This window comes from Betta splendens, chromosome 16 (genome assembly GCF_900634795.4).
Source record: "Betta splendens chromosome 16, fBetSpl5.4, whole genome shotgun sequence".
In the NCBI taxonomy this organism is placed as follows: domain Eukaryota; kingdom Metazoa; phylum Chordata; class Actinopteri; order Anabantiformes; family Osphronemidae; genus Betta; species Betta splendens.
The window spans coordinates 7,038,622-7,062,443 of NC_040896.2; the positions used below are offsets into that span (position 1 = coordinate 7,038,622).

At 46.0% G+C, this 23,822-nt stretch overlaps 2 protein-coding genes across 9 annotated transcripts; one reads left to right on the plus strand and one right to left on the minus strand.

Moving 5' to 3' along the window:
• Positions 1–8: 8 nt before the first annotated feature.
• Positions 9–11,565, minus strand: dpy19l1l (dpy-19-like 1, like (H. sapiens)). The gene is made up of 22 exons (XM_029129191.2): positions 11,343–11,565; positions 11,003–11,027; positions 10,841–10,928; positions 9,630–9,767; positions 8,879–8,999; positions 7,785–7,878; positions 7,545–7,602; positions 6,744–6,835; positions 6,287–6,386; positions 5,636–5,713; positions 5,036–5,122; positions 4,805–4,864; positions 4,579–4,659; positions 4,399–4,500; positions 4,157–4,228; positions 3,624–3,697; positions 3,503–3,527; positions 2,828–2,947; positions 2,478–2,652; positions 2,286–2,385; positions 2,045–2,170; positions 9–1,962 (listed from the first exon to the last, which is right to left on the minus strand). The coding sequence occupies exons 1-22, from the start codon at positions 11,563–11,565 to the stop codon at positions 1,791–1,793; spliced, it is 2,211 nt and encodes a 736-aa protein (XP_028985024.1). The 3' UTR covers positions 9–1,790.
• A 158-nt stretch (positions 11,566–11,723) lies between these two features.
• LOC114843014 (uncharacterized) lies at positions 11,724–21,667 on the plus strand. 8 transcript variants are annotated; one of them, XR_003783526.3, is made up of 5 exons: positions 11,729–11,862; positions 12,675–12,757; positions 12,917–13,161; positions 14,849–14,974; positions 19,563–21,667. XR_003783526.3 is itself a non-coding variant. In XM_029129192.3 (4 exons), the coding sequence occupies exons 1-4, from the start codon at positions 11,745–11,747 to the stop codon at positions 19,824–19,826; spliced, it is 666 nt and encodes a 221-aa protein (XP_028985025.1). In that variant the 5' UTR covers positions 11,724–11,744; the 3' UTR covers positions 19,827–21,655. The 8 variants fall into 8 exon arrangements, 2 of the variants coding, with proteins under 2 accessions (XP_028985025.1, XP_028985026.1); XR_003783525.3 differs by having other exon boundaries at positions 12,920–13,161; positions 19,563–21,666; XR_003783523.3 differs by having other exon boundaries at positions 13,004–13,161; positions 19,563–21,662.
• The last annotated feature ends 2,155 nt before the right edge of the window (positions 21,668–23,822 follow it).

Consider the following 23,822-nt stretch of genomic DNA (forward strand, 5'->3'; position numbering starts at 1 on the left):
GACACGTATTGTTTTATCTTTATTATTTTAAAATACAGACAAAATAGACAAATTTTATAAAAGACATCTAAAACACGTCCAGGACTGTAACTGTTAAACTCAATGTGTTTCAGGGAAGTGCAACAGCCACAAGATAAAACCTTTGCACCATCAAACCTCTTCATGTGAAGCAGCTGTGAAATCAAAGATACGAGCTGCACCAGAGCAAAGATAGAAGTCTCACCACAGAAGCTTGTTTTGTTTTCTAGCTCACTAATCGTACTACGATGCTCAGACAGGGACGTTGTCTACCTCGATGCGAGCTGCGCCTATAGACCCAGAACCTATAATGAAATACTTGACGAGCAGTTTCCTACGACTGTGAAGAACATACTGTTAGGATTACAAAACGTTGGAGGCAGTGGCAGCTGCTAAATGAGCCGTTTCACGTTTCCTTGATAAGCTCTAGATGACAAATTAACAAAACAGCCTCTTAATGTGAAGCTGCAGCCAGAAAACATCAGTAACACTGAATCGCGGGGGAAAATCCAACAGGGTCCACTCTGCACAGGTCACTAACAGACAACTACTCACACTCAGGGCAACGAGATTCTCCAAATAAGACGACTGAGTGTCTTTGGACAGTGAAAGGAAGCTGGAGGGGCAGAACCCACACGAACTGCTCCCGGGGAATCAAATCATCATGTGCTGGTTTCAGGTACCAACAACTGATCTCAAGGTGAAAAGTGGCTTGTAGATGATGGATCAGCAAGAACTACTGTACAAATATAAAGTTAGAAGACTGTGTGCTGGACATTGATCGTCAATAGTTTCTTCTTCATGCTTACCCTCAGGGGTCAACACAAAACTCAGAGCTACAAATACTTTGGACTGGCTGATAAAAAAATTCACAACCTGATGGTTATGAAATAATGCATCTGCTACAGTTCCCCAAATATGCAGCTGTCAGAAAGATTTCCTTTGGCAACAAACAATAAGTCAAGAAACAAAGAATCTTTTAGCGACTGCACACTGGTATTTTACAAACGACTCAATGGGTATTTACAAAGAATGTAGGCACAAAAAAGGGAAACCTACTGCCAGAAAAACTTCTTTCATAACAGGATTTGTATAAAACATTCTTGAGAGAACATCATCTAGACATCAATGCTGGATTAAGTAAATTAACTGATTTTTAAAAGCTTCAACCACAAGAACTGATTTTTCCGCTTTGATTCCTCAGACTCTAAAAACACAGCCTTCAGAAGAAAACGCCTTGAGGTTTGCATAAAAATACTTACACAAATAAATTAGAAAAATAGTTTACTACTGAAAACCTCCCAGCTCAACACTGTGCATAACAATAGAAGACGGTAGCTTTGTCAAGTTTGCAAAGAGTATTGCTTCACAGTATCCGGACATCATCAATTAGTCCTGCCAGGAAAAAGTTGCTGTTTTAAGCAGGAAAATGAGTTTTGTACAGTAAGAATATTTCAGATGCATAAACAACGATTCTACAGCAAACTGAACAACAACACCTTTTGGTTTTCACTGACACCTGCTGGACATGATGGGAATGTCGCCGAACGAGCAGCAAAACATGAGGAGCTGGGGTTTCTACAGGTCATTCTACGGTCATGGCACCGGCATGGTTCTTTTGGCTAGTATCAGTCCACTGCTCAGTAAATCAGAGCACCAAGTAATAAAACAGGAGGGTTATCTGGGAATTTGACTTTTAGATGGTAAAAAGCAGCAAAGGCAATGACTTCTCCTTGAAAAGGTTTGGTACAGGTCCAGTTCCTCCAATGATGTTATCTGAGATCTTTGGTGACTTTGGGGACTTTAAGAATTTTGTAGATGTCATTGGAAAAGACTGTAGTGAAGTGAGGCCGTGAGTTCCTGGACATGTGGGTGCAGAGGGGAACGTTACCAACGTTTTGGGGATCCTCAACATCCCAGATCTCTGGCATGCTGCACCCAGGCCTAAAACCAACAGAAAAGGAGGAAACAAAGTAAAGCCACGTCCTTGTCTTGATGGTGCACAGGTTGTGCTTTGAAACGCTACCTGGTTCGTCTGGTGCACCAGGAATCCTCCAGGACGAAGAAGTCCACTCCCAGCTTCATCAGGTTCCTCTTCACTGCGTCTCCGGGCATGCGGCTGTACATGGAGTAGACCAGCTTGGTTCTCTCTCTGCGTCACAGCATTAAAACACACAAGCTGAAGGACTAAAGGCATGTTATGCAGTAGTCAAACATAATAAAGCTAAATACTGGCCACTAAACAGCAGTAAGTGAACAGCACTGACCTCAGACCAGCATCTTCATAGTGAGGATGGTTGACAATGGGCCGACCGGTGGAAAGCTTCACACTGGCCATGGTGGGCATGGCTCCAGCAAACACTGAATCTGCAGCGACAGATGCATTACTCACACCCAGTGTTTTTTTAATAATAATGGTCATTTTCACTGTTGCCATGGAAGCGGCTGACTGCGCTCACCAGGACGAGTGTTGTCTTGGATCCAGTTGAGCAGCTCCTCTTGAGGCAGGTTGCTGAACTCGCCGATGATTCCCCACTGGGCCTGCAGGTTGGACACGCCGTTCACAGCCATGGCAGCCATTACAGCGAACACCACAACCTGGTGCTTAAACTTCTCTCCAATCCAGCCAAACAACTGTCAGAACAGACAGGGAAAAACAATGCTAGGCCAGAATCTGGGCTCAGATTACCTGCTGGCTAACACGCACATCACAGGTGAAGTTCTCCAAAGAAACAATCATTTATTTTTAAAGGTAATACACACTGTACAGTGTTTCTTATTCTGTGCTCTAAATTGCAGGAAAGCAAACCTGTTTGGAGCAGATCAGCGAGGCCATGATGCACATGTGGGGGGTTAGAAAGAGCTTGAGGCGCATGATGAGGACAGCCAGGACAGCGAACGCCACCAGCTGCAGACTGTGGTACACGAACTGCCCAGAGTTCACATCAAGAGCAGGTAACAACCACAAATGAGCATGTGCGTGTGAAAACCTCATCACCAACAGCTGTTTACACTACTACAATATTAATGACCTATTATAAACAAAACCTAGTTTACACTTAGGGAAACAAACACTCTTTGTATCTCTATGGTGCTTTGATCTCACATACTTGAGAAGAGCTTTCCCAGTGAAGGGGGATTACTCTTTGTTATGCAGTAAACCATAAGAATGAAGATAGAAAACTCTGGCTGTTCACCCAAACTGTGGCTGGTGGTTGAACATCTTTACTTTACTGCCCTAAGAGGGTTATTAAGAGAAAATGTGGTGAAGCAGCAGCTGGGAGAAGACCGACAAAAGGTACTAAGAGGGATTACACAGCGGAGGAGAGGCTGCCTTTCATTCCTCAGTAATGAGAATTCACTTAGGGACATAGTAACTAAGCAGATGGAGCTGCACAGGAAAAATCGAATCAAATAAAACAGCAAAGCTGTAAAAAGATTCCCACTGACTGTTACCAAGGATGTAAGAGGGTATTTGCCTCACCTCCCCTTTTGCAATGACTTCAGACCTGCAACACAGAAAGAAACATTTAAAGAAATCACAACGTCATCAACAATGAACCTATTTAAGTGCAAATCTCAACTGTTGGTCCACAGACTCTCACCCTGATGCATCATCATTGTCATTCTTCACCGATGCCTTTCCTCCCCTCAGATAACGAACTACATCCTGGATGGTCTGAGGAGGACAAAAGCCCTGCATTAGGTTAAAGGTACATTCCCTCATCCACGTCTAGTTTCCAACACACGGTGCAGGAGAAGATCTTCCAGCTCATTCCACGCTTTGTCAAATCCACTCACGTATTCTTAGCTCAGCGTGGGTAACGCGTAATAAGATTACACCATATAAAAACCAGCTTCTTAAATCATGTTGTCCTCTGATGTGTTTTCTGTTGAAGCATTAGATGCTACAGTAATCAGGATAAAATCTCTTCCTTTGGTTTATAACACATTTATAGCCCATGAACCAGACGTTTAATAGCTACATGCTGAGGGCAAGACTTAAATCCCTTCCACAGACTCTGCAGGTTCTTGGCTGAATAAAATGATAAAATTATTAAAATATTCCCCTTTCGTTTCTGCTGTATCAAACAAATCAAACAACTTGCTATTGCAGTTTAAATCACAGCGGACTCACCCTCCAAGCAATGAAAGCCACCACCAGCATGTTGATAGGCAGCAGCAGCGTTTTAAGGTAACGAACAGGGGTCTGAGAAGCGACACACACAAATCTCAAAATCTCAAAGCAAAACCAGGAGACGCTCTAGAGACGGACTAAAAGCAAAACCAGCTGGGGGTTCTGCTCGCCGCCAGAAGGCTGCAGCTTAGTGAAAATCATGCTGAGCAAAGGTAGACTTGAACTTTACTGGAAAAACTCACCTCTATTTCCATGAAGTCAAATTCTGCGGCACACGTGTACATCAGAGTGTGGAAGTCTTTGTAGCTCGAGAACTTAGACTTGATCAATCCACTGATGTGAGCCTGGACATAAAGCATTAACACACATGTAGACACTAGATGGTTTACGGACTCAAAATCAGTCAGTTGGAGCTTGCTTACATCATCAGAGGCACCAAGGACTGTAGACAGCATGAATTTGAGCAAAACTGTGGAGCCGACCCAGGCCAAACCCTGCATGACCTGGAGGGAAGAAGAAAGCGCTTTCTCTGATGTCTATGAAAGACAAAGCTTGAAAAAACTCTCTCCTGACATTTTGTAGTTGATTCATTTTCATCTCCCAGTCTGTTTCCACAGAATTATTAATGTGGTTAGAATCAATTCATACCCAGATGATAACACCAGGTCTGAAAACCTGAGCGAATCGATCCTTTAATGCGATGATGGCCTGAAAAATACCAACAAAAACAGGAACCGTGAACACACACGTTCAGATGACTTCACACACAAATGTATTCATTGGTGTGGACCCATAAATGCTGCCAGGTCCAGTCAGCCTCAGCACATTCAACAGCTGTGGAAGCGTTACAGCAAACGGCATCTGTGAGGTCCAACCCACCCAGATGGAGACGAGCGAGGAGGCGTAGAAAGACGTGAGGAGCATGGAGTTCCCGAACATCAGGACGAAGCAGACGCCGAGCGTGATCTGACGTGGGTGACACAGAACACGTTTAAATCGTTACACACATGATCTGTCTCTGCCAAGACAACAAACAGACACTGAAATACAAATAATAACCTCTCTGGAGTGTTTAATCCTGGGAGACCTTTTGGGTAGTTGATTAAACAGTCATCCACAGTAGAAGTGATTGGTAATAAACCTCTTAGCATGAAAAAGTCCGGTCAATATTGATTTAGGTCCCTTTTAAGGGACTTTCTAACTCTGTAAATTATGCAAAACCATATGTTGTCCTCTGACACAAGTCTTCACCATTTTACCACAGAGGAGCTTCTCCTTATCTGTGAGGACACAGTGCCCAGCATGTCAACGGACAAAGAAGAGAGAATGTGGAGGAGAGGCACAAACACAGACGCGACAACATCTTGACACATTCTCACATAAAAGACCTCGTCCTGTCCCTGGCTGAGATTCTGCTCATCTGTTACGCACGCACGCACGCACGCACGCACGCACACGTTACCGTAGTCGTTGACTGACCATATGCGTGACCAGGATGGACTGCATCTTGGGGGCACTGAGGTAACCCAGGATGTAGGAAGCGAATAGAGAAGCCACCTGAAAAAAAATAACAAAGATCCAACATCATCCAAACACTGCAGAGAAATACTGAGCTCACAGATACGTGTGACCAAGGCTATATGCAGTTTTCTGCTTGAGACCAAGTCAAAAAACAACTCCAGCAACTTTTAACCCTTGAGAGGATTCACTTACATCTGTGTGAAATGCTGATCCACACAAACAAACGTATAGCGCTCATTCCAATTTAAATCTAAACTAAACTAACTTTAAAGTTATGTTGCACAGTTGAGAATAAAAATGTAAAACAAAGATTCACTCCTAAATAACTTGTACTGTGTTAGAAAAGCACCAGCGGCGTCTGGGTGCTGCCAGCTGTGTGGGCTAAACTGTTGCTGAGCACAGATGCTGTTTGTTCACGGTTCAGCCTACACTCTCCGACTTTCTGCTGCTATTCTCCTGAAAAGCTTTAATTAAGAGGAGAGTTTTCAGTTTTCATCTCTCTGCATTTCCTCTTCCCTTTGCCAGCTCATACACATTCATTTCCAGACTCATCTGTTCTGTCCCAGTGTCTCTTCTCCCTAATCTCTTCAGCTCTTGCTCTCCGTTTACCTGAGTGAGCAGCACAAACTGGGCAAATTGCCAAGGCAGCATAAAGCACAAAGTGGAGATGCCCAGAGCGACCATGGCTGTCCTGCTCGGATGACGTGTCCTGGGAAGAGCAGAGAGACAGGAGAGAAGTAGAAAAGAATAGTGATGTGAATGTGGGAGGGGGAGAAAACGCATTAGGACGACTTGAAAGACACACATGCACGCACACACACTTTCACTCAGAACTGCAGATACACTTATATACCGAGCAACACAAGAAAGACTTCATGCTTTGTTTAGTGCCTGCACCAAGTCAGAGGAGGTGTCTACCAGCTGTGAGAAGAACCGACAAATGTTAAAACGGTCCTACACAAATATTTGTGGTTGGATCTACTGATGAATAATTAATGAAAATAGTCAAAGTTCTCTATGCATTAACTTAGTGGTGGACCGCTGTGAAATGGACACAGAACTTTACCTTAGGATGTAGGTGAGAAGAAGCATCTGCAGGACTAGAAACGGGTAAGCGAAGCTCTCCCTCAGGGGAGGGGTCCACATCACACGAGTGCTCTGAAGGAAGACACACAGAAATACTGAAGAATTCAACACGTGACTGAGCTGTGATCATTAGCAACTGAATCAGATTTACTGTGATGAAACTTGCTTGTGTTCTTTGCATTTGCCTAATGCTAATTGTCTAATAGCAGCAAGGTCACCGAGGTGTAATTAATAATAAAGGTTTTGCAATAGATTTGGGAATTTGTGTGTCAGATTATTAGATCCTACACAATATAAAATGTCTATTGATGTATGTAGATGAAGGTTTAAATAACATGAGGATGCTTAGAGGTTTCTCTAACCTTTCTCTAAAAACAGGAAACATCACAGATATTCCTAAAAATATCACAAACCACCTCCAGGGAAGACTGAGAGCGTGATGTGACAAAGGACTGAGGAACACCTGTGAGGGTGTGTGTGATTGAAATGTCAGCGAATAAAAAAAGGGAGACTTCTAATTGTTCTGGAGGAAACTGAGAAAAGAAGGTGGGTGGAGGGACTGGGCTTTGAGTGTCAGCTAAAACCAACTCTAAGCTCCTTTGAGGGATGAAATGAGTCCCCATTAACCACCCTCTGCTTTCTGAGTGCTTTTTCATTTTGAGTTTTACACATCTGAGAAGCTTACGCCCAGAGAAAGAGACTTACACTGACCTACAAACGCTTCAACATTCAAATATCCCTGCTGACTGACACAGATGCTGAGCACACGCTGCGCACTTACCTCGCCGTGATTGAAGAAGAAGCACACTGTGGTAACAATGCCTCCCAGCCGGCTGCCACTGGAGGGAAGGAGGAAGAGGCGGAGAACGTTAGAGAAAATTCATCCTCCAGACGATTTATCAAACAAAGACAGGAGATGCACCAAATCTGGTTTTCTGTCTAGCTCTGACAGTTGACTGCTGTTCGATGAGAGGAACCATAAAATGCATGACAGGACAGAAAGCTGGGCAGGAGTGGGTACCTGAGGTAGGAGCCGTAAACGAAGAACAGGCTCATCATCACACCGTTCAGCAGGAACACGCAGGTCACGTAGAAATAAGCCGGGTCGCCCATGCCTGACGTGAACCAGACGGACACTGAGATCACACCAGTTACAAGCAGCACTGCACCCTTTTCAGACGCATTCACACTCTACTGCTTGTGTTTGGCTGCTCCATATTTTGACATGTTCCACTGATTCAGTTGGGACAATGTTAAAATAGGCTGTGGAGCAGGTGATGCCTCTGCAGAGCTTCTGGGGCAGGTTGATAAATTCAGTGCTTCCTCCTGCGTGTTTGGGAGTTTAAATTCAGCCACTTCGAAATTCAATGCAGCTAAAAACACCAAATGTGCATAACGTAAAATATATATTCTTTTAAATTAACCATCTCTATGCAAACCATGGCTCCTTAAAAACCTGGATTTTTTAATTGACACCTGGAGTGAATCATTTTCTCTTAGTGATGCTGCCAGTGGGATCATCAGGTGCACACAGAGCAGGCTGATAAGCCTGTAATGACTAACAAGACACTTGGATCAGGCTGACATCACCAACAGCTGCTTCATCTCTGTGGTGTGACGGTAAATCACGGAGAAGAAAAGGCAGCTTGTTCCGATAACAGCTGAGTCTAAAATCGTGAATCGCAGTAGAAAGAGGCGAGTGTTTTACTTTCACAATCTATATATATATAGCGGACAACAGTTACGGGACATGTTTGTGCTCTTGTGTAAGCCAGGCTGTGTCAGGGTTTAAGTAAACACAGTGGAAACAGCCTGTGCATCGACCCTGTGCTGCCTTGCTTCACTAACACTGACAGAAACAGAGATTGCAGCTCCACCGAGGAAAGCTGACGGCAGACTAAGCTTATTTACAGTCAGCAGATCGACTTTGAAGGTCCAGAGTAAAAGCTTTGCTTAAGTCAATTTGGTTTGCTGGGTTTCAAATGTAATTTGATCCACAAATTGTAAACTGGGATTCAAGACTCCTTCCCAATTGAGGTTTTTCCAGTGTAGCATCCGGACTCTACTGTGATACTATATGCTGGAGTAATGCAGCTCCATGGTGACAGTCTGTACCTTCACAGCTGTCCACAGGACTGAGTCCCTCTCCTCTGTTGATGGACCAGCACATCTTTGTAGGAATCCCAAAGTATCCCATCACACCTGTGTAAACGCGGTACCAGCTGGCCAGGACCACCTAGGGAGGCACGACAAGCAGTCAAAGGTCTGTCCAAACAACATCTCTGCCCTGTGTCTTTAATGAAGGCACAAACAGGATCCACACTGTATCACTGTCCTGAAAGGTTCGGTTACATTCACAGAGCTGTTAGTTCTGTGAAGTGATCAGCTCTGCTCCATTTTCTGCATTACACAATTAAAGCTAACTTGATCTTTGGTTGGGACCAAACAGAAGCTGTTGACTGCCTGAAAACCATATTGACATTTAAGCAAAACCACCAAATGTTTATCATCTCGTCATTATCTTCGTTTGTCAACGTTTTTGGCTATTTGATCATAACCTCAAGCAATTAATCCAGTCGATAGAATCACTTATCTAAACCAGATAAGGTTGTGGTTAGAGGTTGCCTGTAACTGAATAAATGAGAAGCTGCTGCTGTTACGTAAAATGTTCTGGCATAAAATATTTAGGTTTTGAGAGAAGAAAAATGTTTTTAGCAAGATATCTTAGCAAACTTGTACATTTCGCCAACCTCCTTGTCTGGTTTTGTCTGTGGACCCAAAGGAAAAAGTCACTAGAGATTTGTCTTATTGAGCGATTTAATGTTTACTAATAACAGCAAATGGATTTCACAGTTTGTGTCATTACCTCTGGATAGAGATTAAATCTCTTCAGCGTGTTAATAACCAGTGGATGTTCTGTCAGGCGATCATTCATGATCATGTGGAGTCCATCAAGGAAAGACGGGGCATCGATAACGGTTTTGTAGTAAGAATAATACAAACCCTGAAACAAAAAGAAAATGTGCACATTATATAAAACCCTGCAGCTCAGTTGGGGATGTTATGAAGAGAAGTGTCACAGCAGAGTGATGGAGAGGACAACAAGCAGAGAGATGTGACACAGCTCAGTGATACAGAGGAACAGCAGACAAGCACTAAATATAACTCAACAACAGACAGCTCAGATGGAAGGAACAGGACCGATTTACACAGGCTCTGCAGATGGTAACGGCTCACAGCACATTTGGCAGCACACATCAGGGGAGAGGCAGGAAAAGACGTTCTCTTTGCATACGATTCAATCGACATCTCTAAGAAGAGCCTGCAGGCCGGTTGCTGTGATGGTGAGGCGTCATACGCTACATATAAAATATCCGGTGTATGTAGCAGTTGCTGCTTCGTCCAGGACGCAAGACAAATTAAATTTAAACGCACCTTCACAGAAGGTGCTGCTCTGCTGGAACTGGACTTTATTTTGGCTTGATTTTCAGAATAATTAAAAGCATGTGATGAAAGAAACATGCACTTGTCAAGAGATAAGGTACATCAACATAACACTCAAATCAGGATTTCCTCTTCCTGTGCAGTTTATAAGCCAGACTTCTTCTCCTGTGCACACAATACCTGATCTCTTTCAACTCTACTAAACCAAACTACAAAGTGTACAAAGGAGGAGGAAAAGCACCACAGCGCTCACACTATCTTCTTTAAATGTAAAAAGCGTCAAAGAACTTAAATCTGTTCAAGGCCTTATTTTGTGGTGATGCTTGATTATTTATCAGTATATCATGTCACATTTCAAACCCTTTACACACTTTTTGACAGCACATGACCTTTGGGATGAAATCCCAATCTGTTTATTTAAGGAGTCAGATAAATAGTGATTGTTTTCTGTAAGGTGACATCAGATCAGAAATGTATTCTTCTCATATTCAGCTGCCTGTCAGGTTGGAAGTTAAAGCTATTTAGGGTTTGTTCTTGGTAAACATCTTCATGTGTAGTGAATTAAACCTTTGGCAGCCAGCGCACAGAACCACTGGGTAACACGTCATGAACTTTGGTTTGGGAGCTCGTTACCATCTCTGTTCGGAAGGCCATCTCCTTCTCCAGGTTGGACAAGTGTGAGAAGTGTCTGTCATTTTCAAACAGCTGGAACAGATGATACCTGAACACAGGAGAGGACGCGTGAAGCCTGGAGCTGCATCCAGCACACAGCAGACAGAACCTGAGGGAACTCACCAGTGCAGGTATCCAGACAGAGCAGCTGTGGACAGACAGGGACAACTTTCACTGCTATGACAAGTGTGCCTTCATGCTAACCAGCCCAACTTCACAGGAAACGTGTGTACATGTACATGCGAAATCAATCTCAACGCGTGTGCGTCTGCTGTGCCACATGAGCCACAGCAGCAGCGCGCGCTACATCTGCGTGTGTTCCACACAACACGCACAACAGGCGGCTAGCCGCAGAGCTAGCGGCGGCGGCTAACGCTAGCCCGCCGACGAGCAGCGGCTCCTCCGGAGCGCTCGCTAGCTCGGACTCCAGCGAGCAGCTAGCATGCTAGCGGCGCCAACTTACCGAGGAGGAGAGTGAGTCCCAGCTTGGCGGCGGCGGACGGGCTCAGCCCGAGCTTGTGTCGGGCTCCGGAGAGCCCGTTCGGGTGAGCGCCGCTCGGGGCTCTGCCCTCTCTGCCCGCCCGCCTGACGGCACTTTTTCCAGCGGGCGAAACGAGTGGGCTCTTGTCGCGGTCCGCCTGGGTCGCTGGACTCTTCCCGGTCTGTTTTCGGTTTTTGGCCACCATGATTCCCGGAGAAGCCGACGTCAGGCGCAGGAGAGCCGCTGAAAAGCCCGGCGGGTGTGAGCGGAGCTACGCAGCCCCGCACTGGCTCGTATCTGCGCTCGGATCTGCCCCTTCACTACCTCACTGATGATTTCACTGGCTTCTACACGCTCGTAGAAACCGTATGAAGCTGCGCCCCCATGCGGCCACACGCGGTACTGCACCGGGCTTCTGGCGGTAACTATGGCAACGAGCCGTGGCGGGTACCACGCCGTTATTCATTGGCGATGCTGAGGCCACAGAGCTGCCGCACATCAGGTACGGAGCGTGTACGTCAAGTATTTCAATGACATATTGTATTAATACTGTAACTACAGTGTTTGTTGTAGTTTATAACGTCTATTATTTTTAATTTAAAATGTGAGTGAGCTGTGAACATTCCTATTTGCATTGTTCAAATGTGGTATTCATAATTTTATGGCAAACACATTCATTCATTATCTCTGCTTGTTTGTATTTGCAATATGCTTCTAATGTGGAGCATATGTTGAGGGGGTATGTCATTTGGGTTGCCAGGTCTGGTCACGACCTTTTCCCAGGAAACAAAGCATATGCCCAGACGTTCATGTGATGTCTATTGTCTGTTCTATGAGCGTCTTTCATGTCTCTGCTCATGACAGGTGCCACTATAGCATGTTTTTCAACTGTTTGGTTCTTCTTGTTGCTATTAATATAAGCTCCACCACCATTTTAAAACCAGTAGATGTCACTAAAGGACCACAAGTTACCTGTTCTGTAATGCAGTTCTCAGAATCTCAGCACTACATTTGGCTGGTTGGTGAAGGGAAATAGTAAGATCCACACACTGACGACATTTCAACAACCACATGGGTGCGATAGTTAGAAACTGCACTGCTCTTTCTGGAACATTAGGTAAAACGTGTAGATCTCTCTTGTTTTGCTTGGAGAGTGACAGGAGGGGGAAATGTCTGTCTGCACAGTGACATCACAACCGCTTCCTTCAAACTCAACAAACAAGCTCCACGGGGGAGTGCAGTGATGGGAGGGGTACAGTATGTGGGTGAGGAAGCCAGGCAGGGATGGCAACGTCTGTTTGTTTTCTCCTGCAGTGATGTGCTGGCAGCCAGATGCTGCACGCGGGGCTCCACGAGCCTCAGAGATGAACACTGGGTCAGAGCCGTCAGAGTCAGAGGTAGAGTCAATAAAAGGCCAACAAGCAACAGAAGAAACGTCATCAGTAAAGCATGGCCTTGTTTGAACACACACATGTGACACAGCGCTTATTGTTGCACCACAGCAGTTGCTGTTGGACTGAGCTGCTGGTGTTTTTGCCAATTTCTTCTGCCCAAAGCAGCACATGTGCACATGTGACTGATGACGAAGATGAAAAAGTCATCCATTCGTGGCACATCTCTCATCACCAACATCCAATTTCCAGCCCACCAGGACCCCGGTGCTCCTCCTCGCTCTACCTGCGGTGTTTGGTCAGACTCCCGGCTGAGTCGTGGCTGCTGCGCCGCACACGGACGGAGGCTGCGTCGCGGTCATGGCTGTCAGAACGGAGGTGATGCTGGACAGAACCACGGTGACGGACGGGTCAGTGAAACCGTTAGCTCGGCTGATTCTGCTTGTTTTCATTTCCCTGTAACACTGACTGACGCAGGCCCGGGGTGTGTGTGTGTGTGTGTGGGGGGGGTCCTGCTAATTGAAAGCAGCTGGATCAGACAATACAGCTGTTTGTAAAAACACATTAAAGAACAGACTCAGTCTGACACAATGATTTGAGGTTTGAGGATTACAGTCGCCTGCACTTAGTATAACTTACTGGGTTTGGTGGGAAAAAAACCTTCTGAACCAGCACAGGTTTAGCAGTTTATCCTTTGTGTGGAGGCCTAACCAGTAACACACACAGACCTCTGTCATGAGCAGCAGACGGGACGGGACGCGGGGGAGGAATTCATTTGTGACATGTTTATTACAGAGCAGAGACACAAGCTGTCAATGATCACTCGCTGTTTGAGTATCGCTTATCTCAACATTAGGACCCATTAGTATTCTCTGGAAACCAATTCAATTATCGCAGCCCTGGGGCCACAACACGAGCAGCCAGGCTGCGTGTGAGCTGACACCTTAGGTTACGACAGAGGAGTCTGTCCTGTTGTGTCATCGTTTGGATGTATTCAAATCTAAAGCTACCAATAAAGACACAAAATGGTTTCTTTGTCTCTGTTGTCTAAATTCTAAAGTTGTCAAACTATTCCTGCTGTAAAACATGAATGTATGAGAAACAACAAATGCTCATTATGAAACGCCCAAAAAGCCGCAGCTGCAGCTGCAGCATCGTTTCCTGACTTATTGCCATGACGATACCTGTCTGAGGTGAGGGCCGCGGCCTTGGTCTGGTCTTAATCCTGGTAACACAGCTGCTTGGATTAGCGGCAAACCTTGACCTCGAGCATTTGAATCCCTCGCTTCCCGGGACAAAGCTGTCAGCCAGGTCACCTGCTGCTGCTGCTGATGGGGAGATAAAGGAGGAGGAGGCGTCAGGCTGCTGCTGCTGAAGCTGCTGCTGAAGCTGGTGTTGAAGCTGAAGCTGCTGAAGCTGAAGCTGCTGCTGAAGCTGCTAAAGCTTAAACTGAAGCTGCTGAAGCTGAAGCTGCTGAAGCTGAAGCTGAAGCTGAAGCTGCTGCTGAAGCTGAAGCTGAAGCTGCTGCTGAAGCTGGTGTTGAAGCTGAAGCTGCTGAAGCTGAAGCTGAAGCTGCTGAAGCTTAAACTGAAGCTGCTGAAGCTGAAGCTGCTGAAGCTGAAGCTGCTGCTGAAGCTGGTGTTGAAGCTGAAGCTGCTGAAGCTGAAGCTGAAGCTGCTGAAGCTTAAACTGAAGCTGCTGAAGCTGAAGCTGCTGAAGCTTAAACTGAAGCTGCTGAAGCTGAAGCTTCTGAATCTGCTGCTGCTGCTGGGAGAGCAAATGTTTAAAAACTACAGACTAATACACAGTACATGTAACTGTTTATAGAAAAACATATCTGCTCAGATGCATCAATTAGGTTCAATCTAAAAAATAATACACTAAAGGGTTAAAAAAGCGACCTCAGATTTAAGGGCTGTTCATTTGGAGCTTAACAATCCAAGAGAAAGAAGAGAAGAAACTGGGGGGGGGCAAGCGAGGGGCAAGCGGCGGGTTGAGAGAGAGGACATGATTGGCTTAAGGCCGTGCAGAAAGATTGTTTCCTTTAGTCCTGTGCTGCGATTTCCTGCCCTGTGATCATCTCTTCCGTGTGATTAGGCCGATGTGCAGAGCATGCAGTCATATGATGGGCTTCGCTCCACGCCGGCTGTGCAGACAAATGGAGCAGAGCAGCAACAAAGTGAGCAGGCGAACGGAGGATTAGCTGCAGAGAGGACGACACAGGTGATGGAGAGACACACAGGCACACACACGCAGAAACAGACACACACGCAGAAATAGACACACACACACACACACACACACACACACACACACACACACACACACACACACACACACACACACACACACAGCCATGTAATACAATTAGCCCAAACCAGCGACCTTCTTTTCAGATCTACACAATGAGGGAGGCCCTGCTGCTCCCCCCCCCCCCCCCCCCCCCCCCCCACACACACACACACACACACACACCCACCTTAAAACTAGCTTCTATCACCACCCAGCTGGAACTTCTGGACAATGGACAGCGATGCAGCTACTAATGTGTGGGAGCAAGTCTCAAACACACAGACCTCAGTCTGAGTGAAGACGTTGTATGTTTTAACTAGACACAATTTAAGAAATGAGCAGAAGACAAACGTGTGTTTTTATATTATCTCATTGAAAAGTGAATGAATTGCTTATTCATTTCCAGATCCTAATCTCTTTGTCCGCCTGTGTTTACCCCCCCCCCCCTCATTACCACAGAGTTGGGGCTAAGCCTCTTACTGTTACACACGTACCTGATCAAGTACCGGGGAAGCAATCTGGAAAGCCAATTGCTTTAATTGAGGTGAGGAGTCCCCGAGCAGTCAGTGAGGGGGGCGACCCTGCACACAGTGTGCCAGCGCACACTCACAAGTGTGTGTGAGGCCGCTACACACTCTGCTGTCACTTGTCAACACCCTGACGGTTTAATCTTTGCTGCCTGTGCGAGTATTAAAAGATTATGAGCGTTCTGCATGGCTTCAAGCATGCCGCATAAGGGGCTGTTTCTCCCAGGGCCCCTCCGTTAATGCTCAGTGGGGGCGAAGCAGGGGCCGACGAGGGGAGAGCGCCGTGTTCCCTCATTCCCACTCAGCACCACTCGCTAACATCATTACAGCTCAGCAAAGCAGAACGATGCCCGCAGTTAAAATTAGACTTGAAAAAAGCCTGGCAGCGACGCAGCGGCTCCACTCGGGCTGTGGAGGTGTTCCTAATAAAGTGGCCGCCTGATGCCACCGGCGTCAGAGGGCGTCTTTGTGGTCGGTGGGAGTGCGTTTAGAACCCTGCCAGGTCTCATTGAATCAACAGCTCCGTACGAGCTCCTTCCTGCCGTCCACCATCGGACCCGTTCGGACCCGGGCCGGTCCGGGGCCGTTCTGAGGCCCACGGGCTCTTTCAGCGCCCCGGCTGCGCGGCGCTGCGGTGATCTTTCAGCGCTCGGCGCCCGCTAACACCCCTCCGCACCGCAGTCCGTCAATTAGCAGTTTATTATTGCAGGGGCCCCGGCCCCGGCCCCCGGCGGTGATAGCTGCGTGCCAATACTGCTACTCACACACGTGCCAGAGCACAGCAGCAGCTTCTGCTTCTGGTGCTATTTATTTATATCAGCCTTGGAGAATCGAGTTATCTCTGCCCATGAACCTGCTGCTTGGTCAAAGCAGGACTTTGTTGAGGAGGAAGCTCCTGTTGCTCCAGGCCTCTCCAACTCGCCTACGTGTGGTCACATGAACCCCCACAGCTCTGAGGGAAGCTGCTGTCACGTCCATGATCATGTGACTCACGCCAGCGCGTTCTACAACGGTGCGACACGTGTGTTAGACGTAACACTGCCTAACGACGGCATTGGGAGGAAAGACGTGAATGAATCAATAAGAAGTGACCAGTGAGTGTAGATGATCCACAACACACGGGATGAGTACAGTTAACCTCTGTGTAACTGTTAAACACAACCATTAGCAACACCAAACGCTGAGATGGCACAAAACCATCATCTCCCATCAACAGAGAGTCCATCGTCAAAACAACCCGGCGTCATCAACACCGAGTCATCAGAAAGGAGAACGAAAGGCTGCGCTTATATTTGATGCTTCAGGAGTAAAATATGAAGATTCCTACGCAGGCGCATTCTCCCAGAAGTCACTTGGTTTGATTTTCTCCCACACGAGCTTCACCGGACACAGCACAGAAACTCTGCACACACACACGCACACACGCGCACGCACACACACACACACACACACACACACACACACACACACACACACACACACACACACACACACACACACACACACGCACGCACGCCACCACACACACACACACACACACACACACACACACACACACACACACACACACACACACACACACACACACACACACACACACACACACACACACACACATGCCCCCCCTCCTCTCCTGCCAATGCGCTGCTGGTTAGATATTGTTAGCATTCCATTTGCCATTTACATTTTCCCTGCTTGACATAATTGAGGAATGGATGCTCTTATGAAAATTAAACTCGCAGTCCTCTTGGGTTACTGTAACCCTGTTAAAATGTAATGAGATTCTTTATGCGTCGTCTTGTGATTTTTTTATTAAATACAATATCAGTATGACTAATTCCCCGGGTCCAAATGTGGACTAGGACACCGCATTATTGATAGGCCGCTGCATAAGTGGTCTCTCTTGGTCTGCCTCTAATGGCCTAATAATGCATTATACCAGTATCAGTGGGCCTGCGGCCTGCCGTGCTTATTGTCGTTATTGAAAACACCTGGGTGGACCATTCATCAAGGTTAAATCACCAGGGCCCATCCGTTCATTAGGCTGTCAGTAAACATCTTTATTTAGTTTCGGCTGCCGATACTGATAGAATAGAGGCACGAGGGGCCCTGACGAGCAGCTGTGGCCCCAGAGCGTCCAGGAAGCAGCGAGGCCTGCGGTTGGTCGGCGCCGGAGCCGGCCTCTCCTGCCAACAGCACGGATTATGGAGCGGAACGGATCTGGGTGGCCGTTCCCGGAACAGGGGCCGTTTTACGATAGCTGTGCATCGCTGCTGCATATTTATCTTCTCTGATGATTGTTTTGAGTGTAAGCAGCGGGAGAGGCTGAAAAACTGTCGGGCAATTTCAAAATATTTGGAGGCTTTTCTCCCCGTGATGGATGAGTCGAGGCTCTAACGAAGAAAGATGATCGGCGGAGGAGCCGGTGCACAAATGATTAACCTCATTGACTCCCATCTTTGGTTGAAGAGCGACTTGACAAATCATCGCTGAGCGGCCACAGGCAGCGGCAGCATCTTCATAAGGATATTAAATAGCTTTAATTGAAAAGACAATTTGACATGAATTATAAGTAATTCTCAAGTGAAAGATGCTTCAATGAATAGAAATTACTTTAATATAATCAATGCACAATATTTTGGGATATTAATATTAGAATTTAATATTTACGTGAGCTTCATTCTAGTCAGTACATCTCCCTCATCAACTGTCTGAGATTTATTATCTTTAGGTTTTAGGTTTCACCACTCATATGTTTTCAGCACATCCGTCCAATAACAGAACCATCAGTGTCTGAACAGTGACTGATTTGACCCTGGCGTGACACACGCTCATGCTCTGAAGAAAATAAACCTAAGATGTAATAAATATCACTAATACTCTATACATTTATTTAAACATTCCAGCAGACACATTTAGTAAAATGACCTAGAAAACAATGTCACTAAAAGACAGAACATTACTTTGCTTTAGTCTTGACTTATTGCATCTTCACAGTGAGTTTCTCTGCATCCACCGGACTCCTGTAGCAGAATTGGACAATTTAATGAATAAATTAAGCAGGTTTGAGAGAATTAGAGACGTCCACTGCCGTGTGCTGTCACGCAGATAGGACCTAATGTGGTTGACCATGACTTCAATGATTAACTCAGGGAAAATTGCTACAAATTAAGCGGATGGGAAAAAGTCTGAGGCTTTAATTTTAATTTTAGAAACCGCACTGAACTCAGACTCAGACGTTATTGGTTTGGATTCTAATCTGGAAAATGGGCTAAAAATCAAATGCTGCCATCACTGCCCTTTAGTTGGTTGGAAATAAATGATGTGGGTCAGAGAGAAGATTACAAAAGCATGGTGGTAAAAAAAATCGCTGACTTGTGGCCCAGTGAAACAAATGATGTGCTGCTTCTTCAGTTTATCACTGACTCACCGCAAAATGCACATATTTACCAGAACCGCTGGGAAGATTTCTTAGCAAGTGCATATTTATTTTCCTTTTCTTTCAATAAATCACTATTTCCTTTAACAAATGGCAGCAAACTGAACAATTTATTTAAACTGTCTGGTCCTAAATGAAAGTCGGACTCAGATAAAATACACCGGCCGCTTTTCCAGTAATGTCTGAATGTGATCAGCATTGAGATTTTTCTTAATGTAGATTTCTACCTTTAAATGGGTAAAATAAAGATGTCATCAAGCGGAAGCACTAAAAAGCAAAATGTTTATGGTTAAATATGCATTAAAACAGGTGACTACTGATTTAGTACAATCAGTTTAAAGACAAATAAAAAGATAATTTTGTCTGATGATGTGTTCTGATGAGCATGTCTTGAGAAATTAAAACTATTTAAACAGAACCAATTACACAGTAATAAAGAGATAAATAAAGAGGCGTGTGTACGTTGAAAGAGGACACAGACAAACAGCAGTGGAGCTGCAGACGCGGGCTTGTGCTTGCGCCTCTGCAGCCTGTTCTTTCCTCTCCTCCACAGCTGCCTCTTGAAGCCGTCGGCCGCCGTGTTGATGAACCGACCAGCACCGCTTCTCCTGCCAGACCGGGACACAGGCCGGATTCATGGGAACCAAACCGTCCAGGGAGCCGTAGGTCCCTGAGGCCGAGGCCGAGCGTGACGTCTGTCACTGCCACCACTGCCTCAGACCAGACACAAACAAACTGCAGCCGCTGGATTCAGACAGAAGCAGAGCGAGAGCTCGGCTCAGACACAGCCTGCATTCAAGTCCGTGGAAGACGATGAAATGCTGCTCACGGTTGAAGCAAAGTCTGAAAGTGTGCACATAAATGATCAAACTAAAGCAGCAGAAAAATAACTGTCTGAAGATGCTAAACTTAAACTAACTAGTGAATCTGCTTGTGGTGCTTCACGTCCCTCGGCCTCTGTTTAAAACCGGTTGGTGCTGTTCCTCCATTGGCCTCTAGAGGGAGTTAAGAGCATTAAAGCCTCCTGACCTCAGGAGGATGAAAGTTCTGTTTATTTTCAGGGTTTCTGGTGATAAACATTGTGATGGTGTCATTTCATCGTCTGTGACAAACACAGAAACTGATGTGACACAAGAAGCCTACTTTAGCTTCGTGCACCTTTCGTCCACCTGCATTTAGCCCCAAACTCCCTCAAAGCAGTAGTTCCGTCCTCGGGCGTATTGCCAGCGTATTTCCCCGAGCGTTTGCAGACAGATATGAACAATTAAAAGCTGTTAAGTGACCTTGTTTGGCAGCAGCAGCGCCGGACAGCAGCGCCGGCAGGCAGCTCTCCTGGCACAGACGGACTGACCCGGCCGGGCCCGAGAACTTCTGAATGAGTAAAATGATTCGATTACGTTGAGGCTAATGACGAGGGGCATTCTTAAATCCATCTCCACGGTTTTCTTTGCTTCTGCCCCTGATTCAGCGCGCTGTCAGCAGCTTGTTAGACGGCTTTTTACTGCAGTATTTCAGTTCGCTGCCTCCACAGATGAACACTGGGAGAGAGAGAGCGAAGGAGAAACAGAAAGTAGAATAAGAAAGTAAAAATCTACTTAGACCTGCGCTTTATTTATTTATTTACATTTAATCAAATTCATGGAGTCAGACTTTATTTCTGTATCACATCAGAGAGTTCAAAATGCTTTTCAGAAAACTGACCACCTGATTGAATAAGTACTGCACAGACTGATTCTAGCACAAATATAAATAATACAACACAAGTAGATTTACAATGATAGAACCTGTACATGAAAAACAAAAACAAACACAAGGAATAAGATGGATACTGTTGTCAAGCTTCAGCACTGTTCTTTGTTCAATTTTAACTTTGTCGCATCTACTTGCAGTGAGTATTTAGACCAGGGCTGGGTTGGGGGTCAGGGTCTCCTCCACAAAGGCGTTCAGCAGGGAGAGGCAAAAGCAGCAATTAAATGTTTGAATCAGTGAAAACAACAAGTTTAAAATCCTCTGGTCTGTGACACAAAACCAACAGCACAAACTCAAAGCAGCGGTCTTAATACTGGCATGTTAGACTTTATAAACTGTTAAATATAAACTGTTCTAAAGTCTCTTAAGACTAGAAAGGCAAAAACATCTAAAATAGCTGAAAAGAACAAACACAAACCTCATCATCCAGATGCTGAACAACAGACTCACCTGAACTACTTAATAGTTGGCGTTTGCATGTGTAGAAACCTGCCGGTCATGATGAAAACGAGTGAAGTCAGGATAATGATGACAACACATCGTCAGTACTGAGCATATGGAGACGCGCGGCCTCAGGGCTCCAGGACCACAGCTCACTTTAAGTGACGATCAGACAAAGCGATGACTGGCAGACAGCGGCCTCTCCCTCCTGTCGTCCATTTACAGGCAGCTGCTGCCTCCAGAAAAGGAGGAAATCACTTTAGCGTTGTAGCGTTGTAGCGTTGGCGGCGCTGGGAGCCGGTGAATGGACACAACACAGGGCAGCACGTTCTCAGGACAATGGCCACATCATTTGTGTTGGTTTCTTTCTTTGTGTTGATTCCCCAGACGTAGGTCTAGTCTCACCTAATGCTTGTGTGTGTGTTTAACAGCATCTCACACAGCGAGTCCTAAAAGAAGCTTTCTGGGACCAGGTTGTAATCTAAATTTATCCACAAATGGGTTTAAAATTCTTTTATTGACTTGAGCCAATGTTAAGTCTATAAATATATGTATATAAATAAAAAATCTTTATAATAACATATTCACTAAATAGTTAAATCGGCTCAGTGAGGTCGACTCAGTTAAACCAAATGATCAGTAAAAAATTGAGAAGGAAAAACAGCAAACTAATATTTAAGATAGTTAGTGAAACTGTGATAGTTCATTTTCTGTCAGCTGATTATTGAGCCGATTGATCAAATCGCTCTGCGCTGCCTTTCAGTGAACACGCAAACACGGTTGTTCTACTGGTGACCAGAACACAGAGGGTCGTCTAAAACCACAATCAATCAGCGTTTCTGTTGCACCTGCTAATGTGTGCGCTTCTGTGCGCGGCTCGTTGCTTCATGAGCTCCACTTTATCGCACCGTCTCGTGCTGCGGCGCTGGAGAAGACAAAGAGCAGCGGAGCAAAAAACAGAAAGGTTTCACCGCTTCCAGAGAGACTCTATCGGTGCGGAGCCTCCCGCTCTAATCACATTACCCAAGAAAACTTTTACTTATGGCTAATGGAATTCACTTAAAATTGAACCACTGGGGCAAAAGTAGATTTGCATTGATCCAGATACGTATAGAGCCAAAGTCAGTCTATCTATTCTGTGAGGGAATTAAAGGCCGCTAAGCCTATAGAGCCAGACTGTATAATCCTATGTTAAAAGATCAATACTGCCCAGAACCCACGTGAGCCTCCTTCATTGTGCGTCTGAGTACACCCGCATTACGTACAGCTGTGTTTTCATCCACTTGTATATTTGAACTGTAAATTCCTCGGTTTGTGGGAACTCTGCTCATCGCTGGCCCTCGTTCAGCATGAAGGACGGAGCCCGGCTGCCTGTTTATTCAGTCTGACACCCAGCGTCTGAGACCACAAACCTTGGTCCGTCCTCTTCCTGCAGCTGCAAACATTGGCTTTTATTCGCTTATGAATCAAAAAGCAGCAAATGATGTTGTAGTTAATAACCAAAAGCCGGCAGCCTGCTGTGATGACTGTGAAGCATCAGCTCAGAGAGCTGCTCATGACCCAAATAAAGTGGAGTCAACAGCCGCATCAGAGTCAATCCTGATCAACAATCATCATAGTTTGAAGTCGTGGCTCCTTGAACCTGAACCTCTGTTTGACTGTGTGTGTTTCCTGTCAGGAACTCGAAGCAGGCAGACGGCGAACCCACATGCACAGCACGGAGGCGATATTATAATCCACAAAAGGGTTTATTCTCAAAGGCACGGTCAGACGGTCCAGGTCATACACAGGAAAGGCTCGGCGAAAGTACAGACAGGGAACAGGCAAAAACTCACGGTAAGTAGGTAATCCAAGGTCGGGCAGGATACATGATACGGGCAGGAACAGGACACGGGAAACACGAACACTCAGGGAACTAGAATACGCTGGAGAAACACGAACACTCATGGGACTCGAATACGACAATCTGGCATCGAACTAAGGACACAGGTGGTGGTTAATACAGTGATTTGATTAACTGATTACCGACAGGTGTGGGTAATGAACTAGGGAGAACAGAACTGATAACAGGAAGTAAAGCAAGAACGGAAACAGAAACTGGGAGTGCTACCAAAATAAAACCGGAAACTGGAACCTGGAACCAAAATAAGACAAGGAGGGACATGACGTGAAAACAGGGAACAACTAGAGACAAAGACACTGATCATGACAGTACCCCCCCCCCTATGGCGCCTTCCACGGCGCCTACGGAAGCCTCCCACCCCCAAACCAGGGCGGGCGGAGGGCGGTCCAGGCGGAGGGACCGAATCCCTACCCCTCAAGGTACATGAGCAGGGTTGGGGTGGAGGGAGGACCGGAGGAGGGCCAAAACAAGAGTCCACAACACTACAAAAGTCCATGACCAAGAAAACATGAAGTTCAGGGATTCCGTCACGGAGGGTGACGGCGTGGCGAGATCCTGCTCAGCAGCGCTGAGCCAGGGTGGCACTCTTAGTGCCCTTGGGCTGGACCGATGTCCCCGGGGACCACCCCGAATGGCAACGTCCTCCAGGCGGACGCTGATCCGAAGGGCTGAGGAGTCGAGGCGGGCGTCGCCGCAGGAGGCAGCGCCATCCGGGCAGCA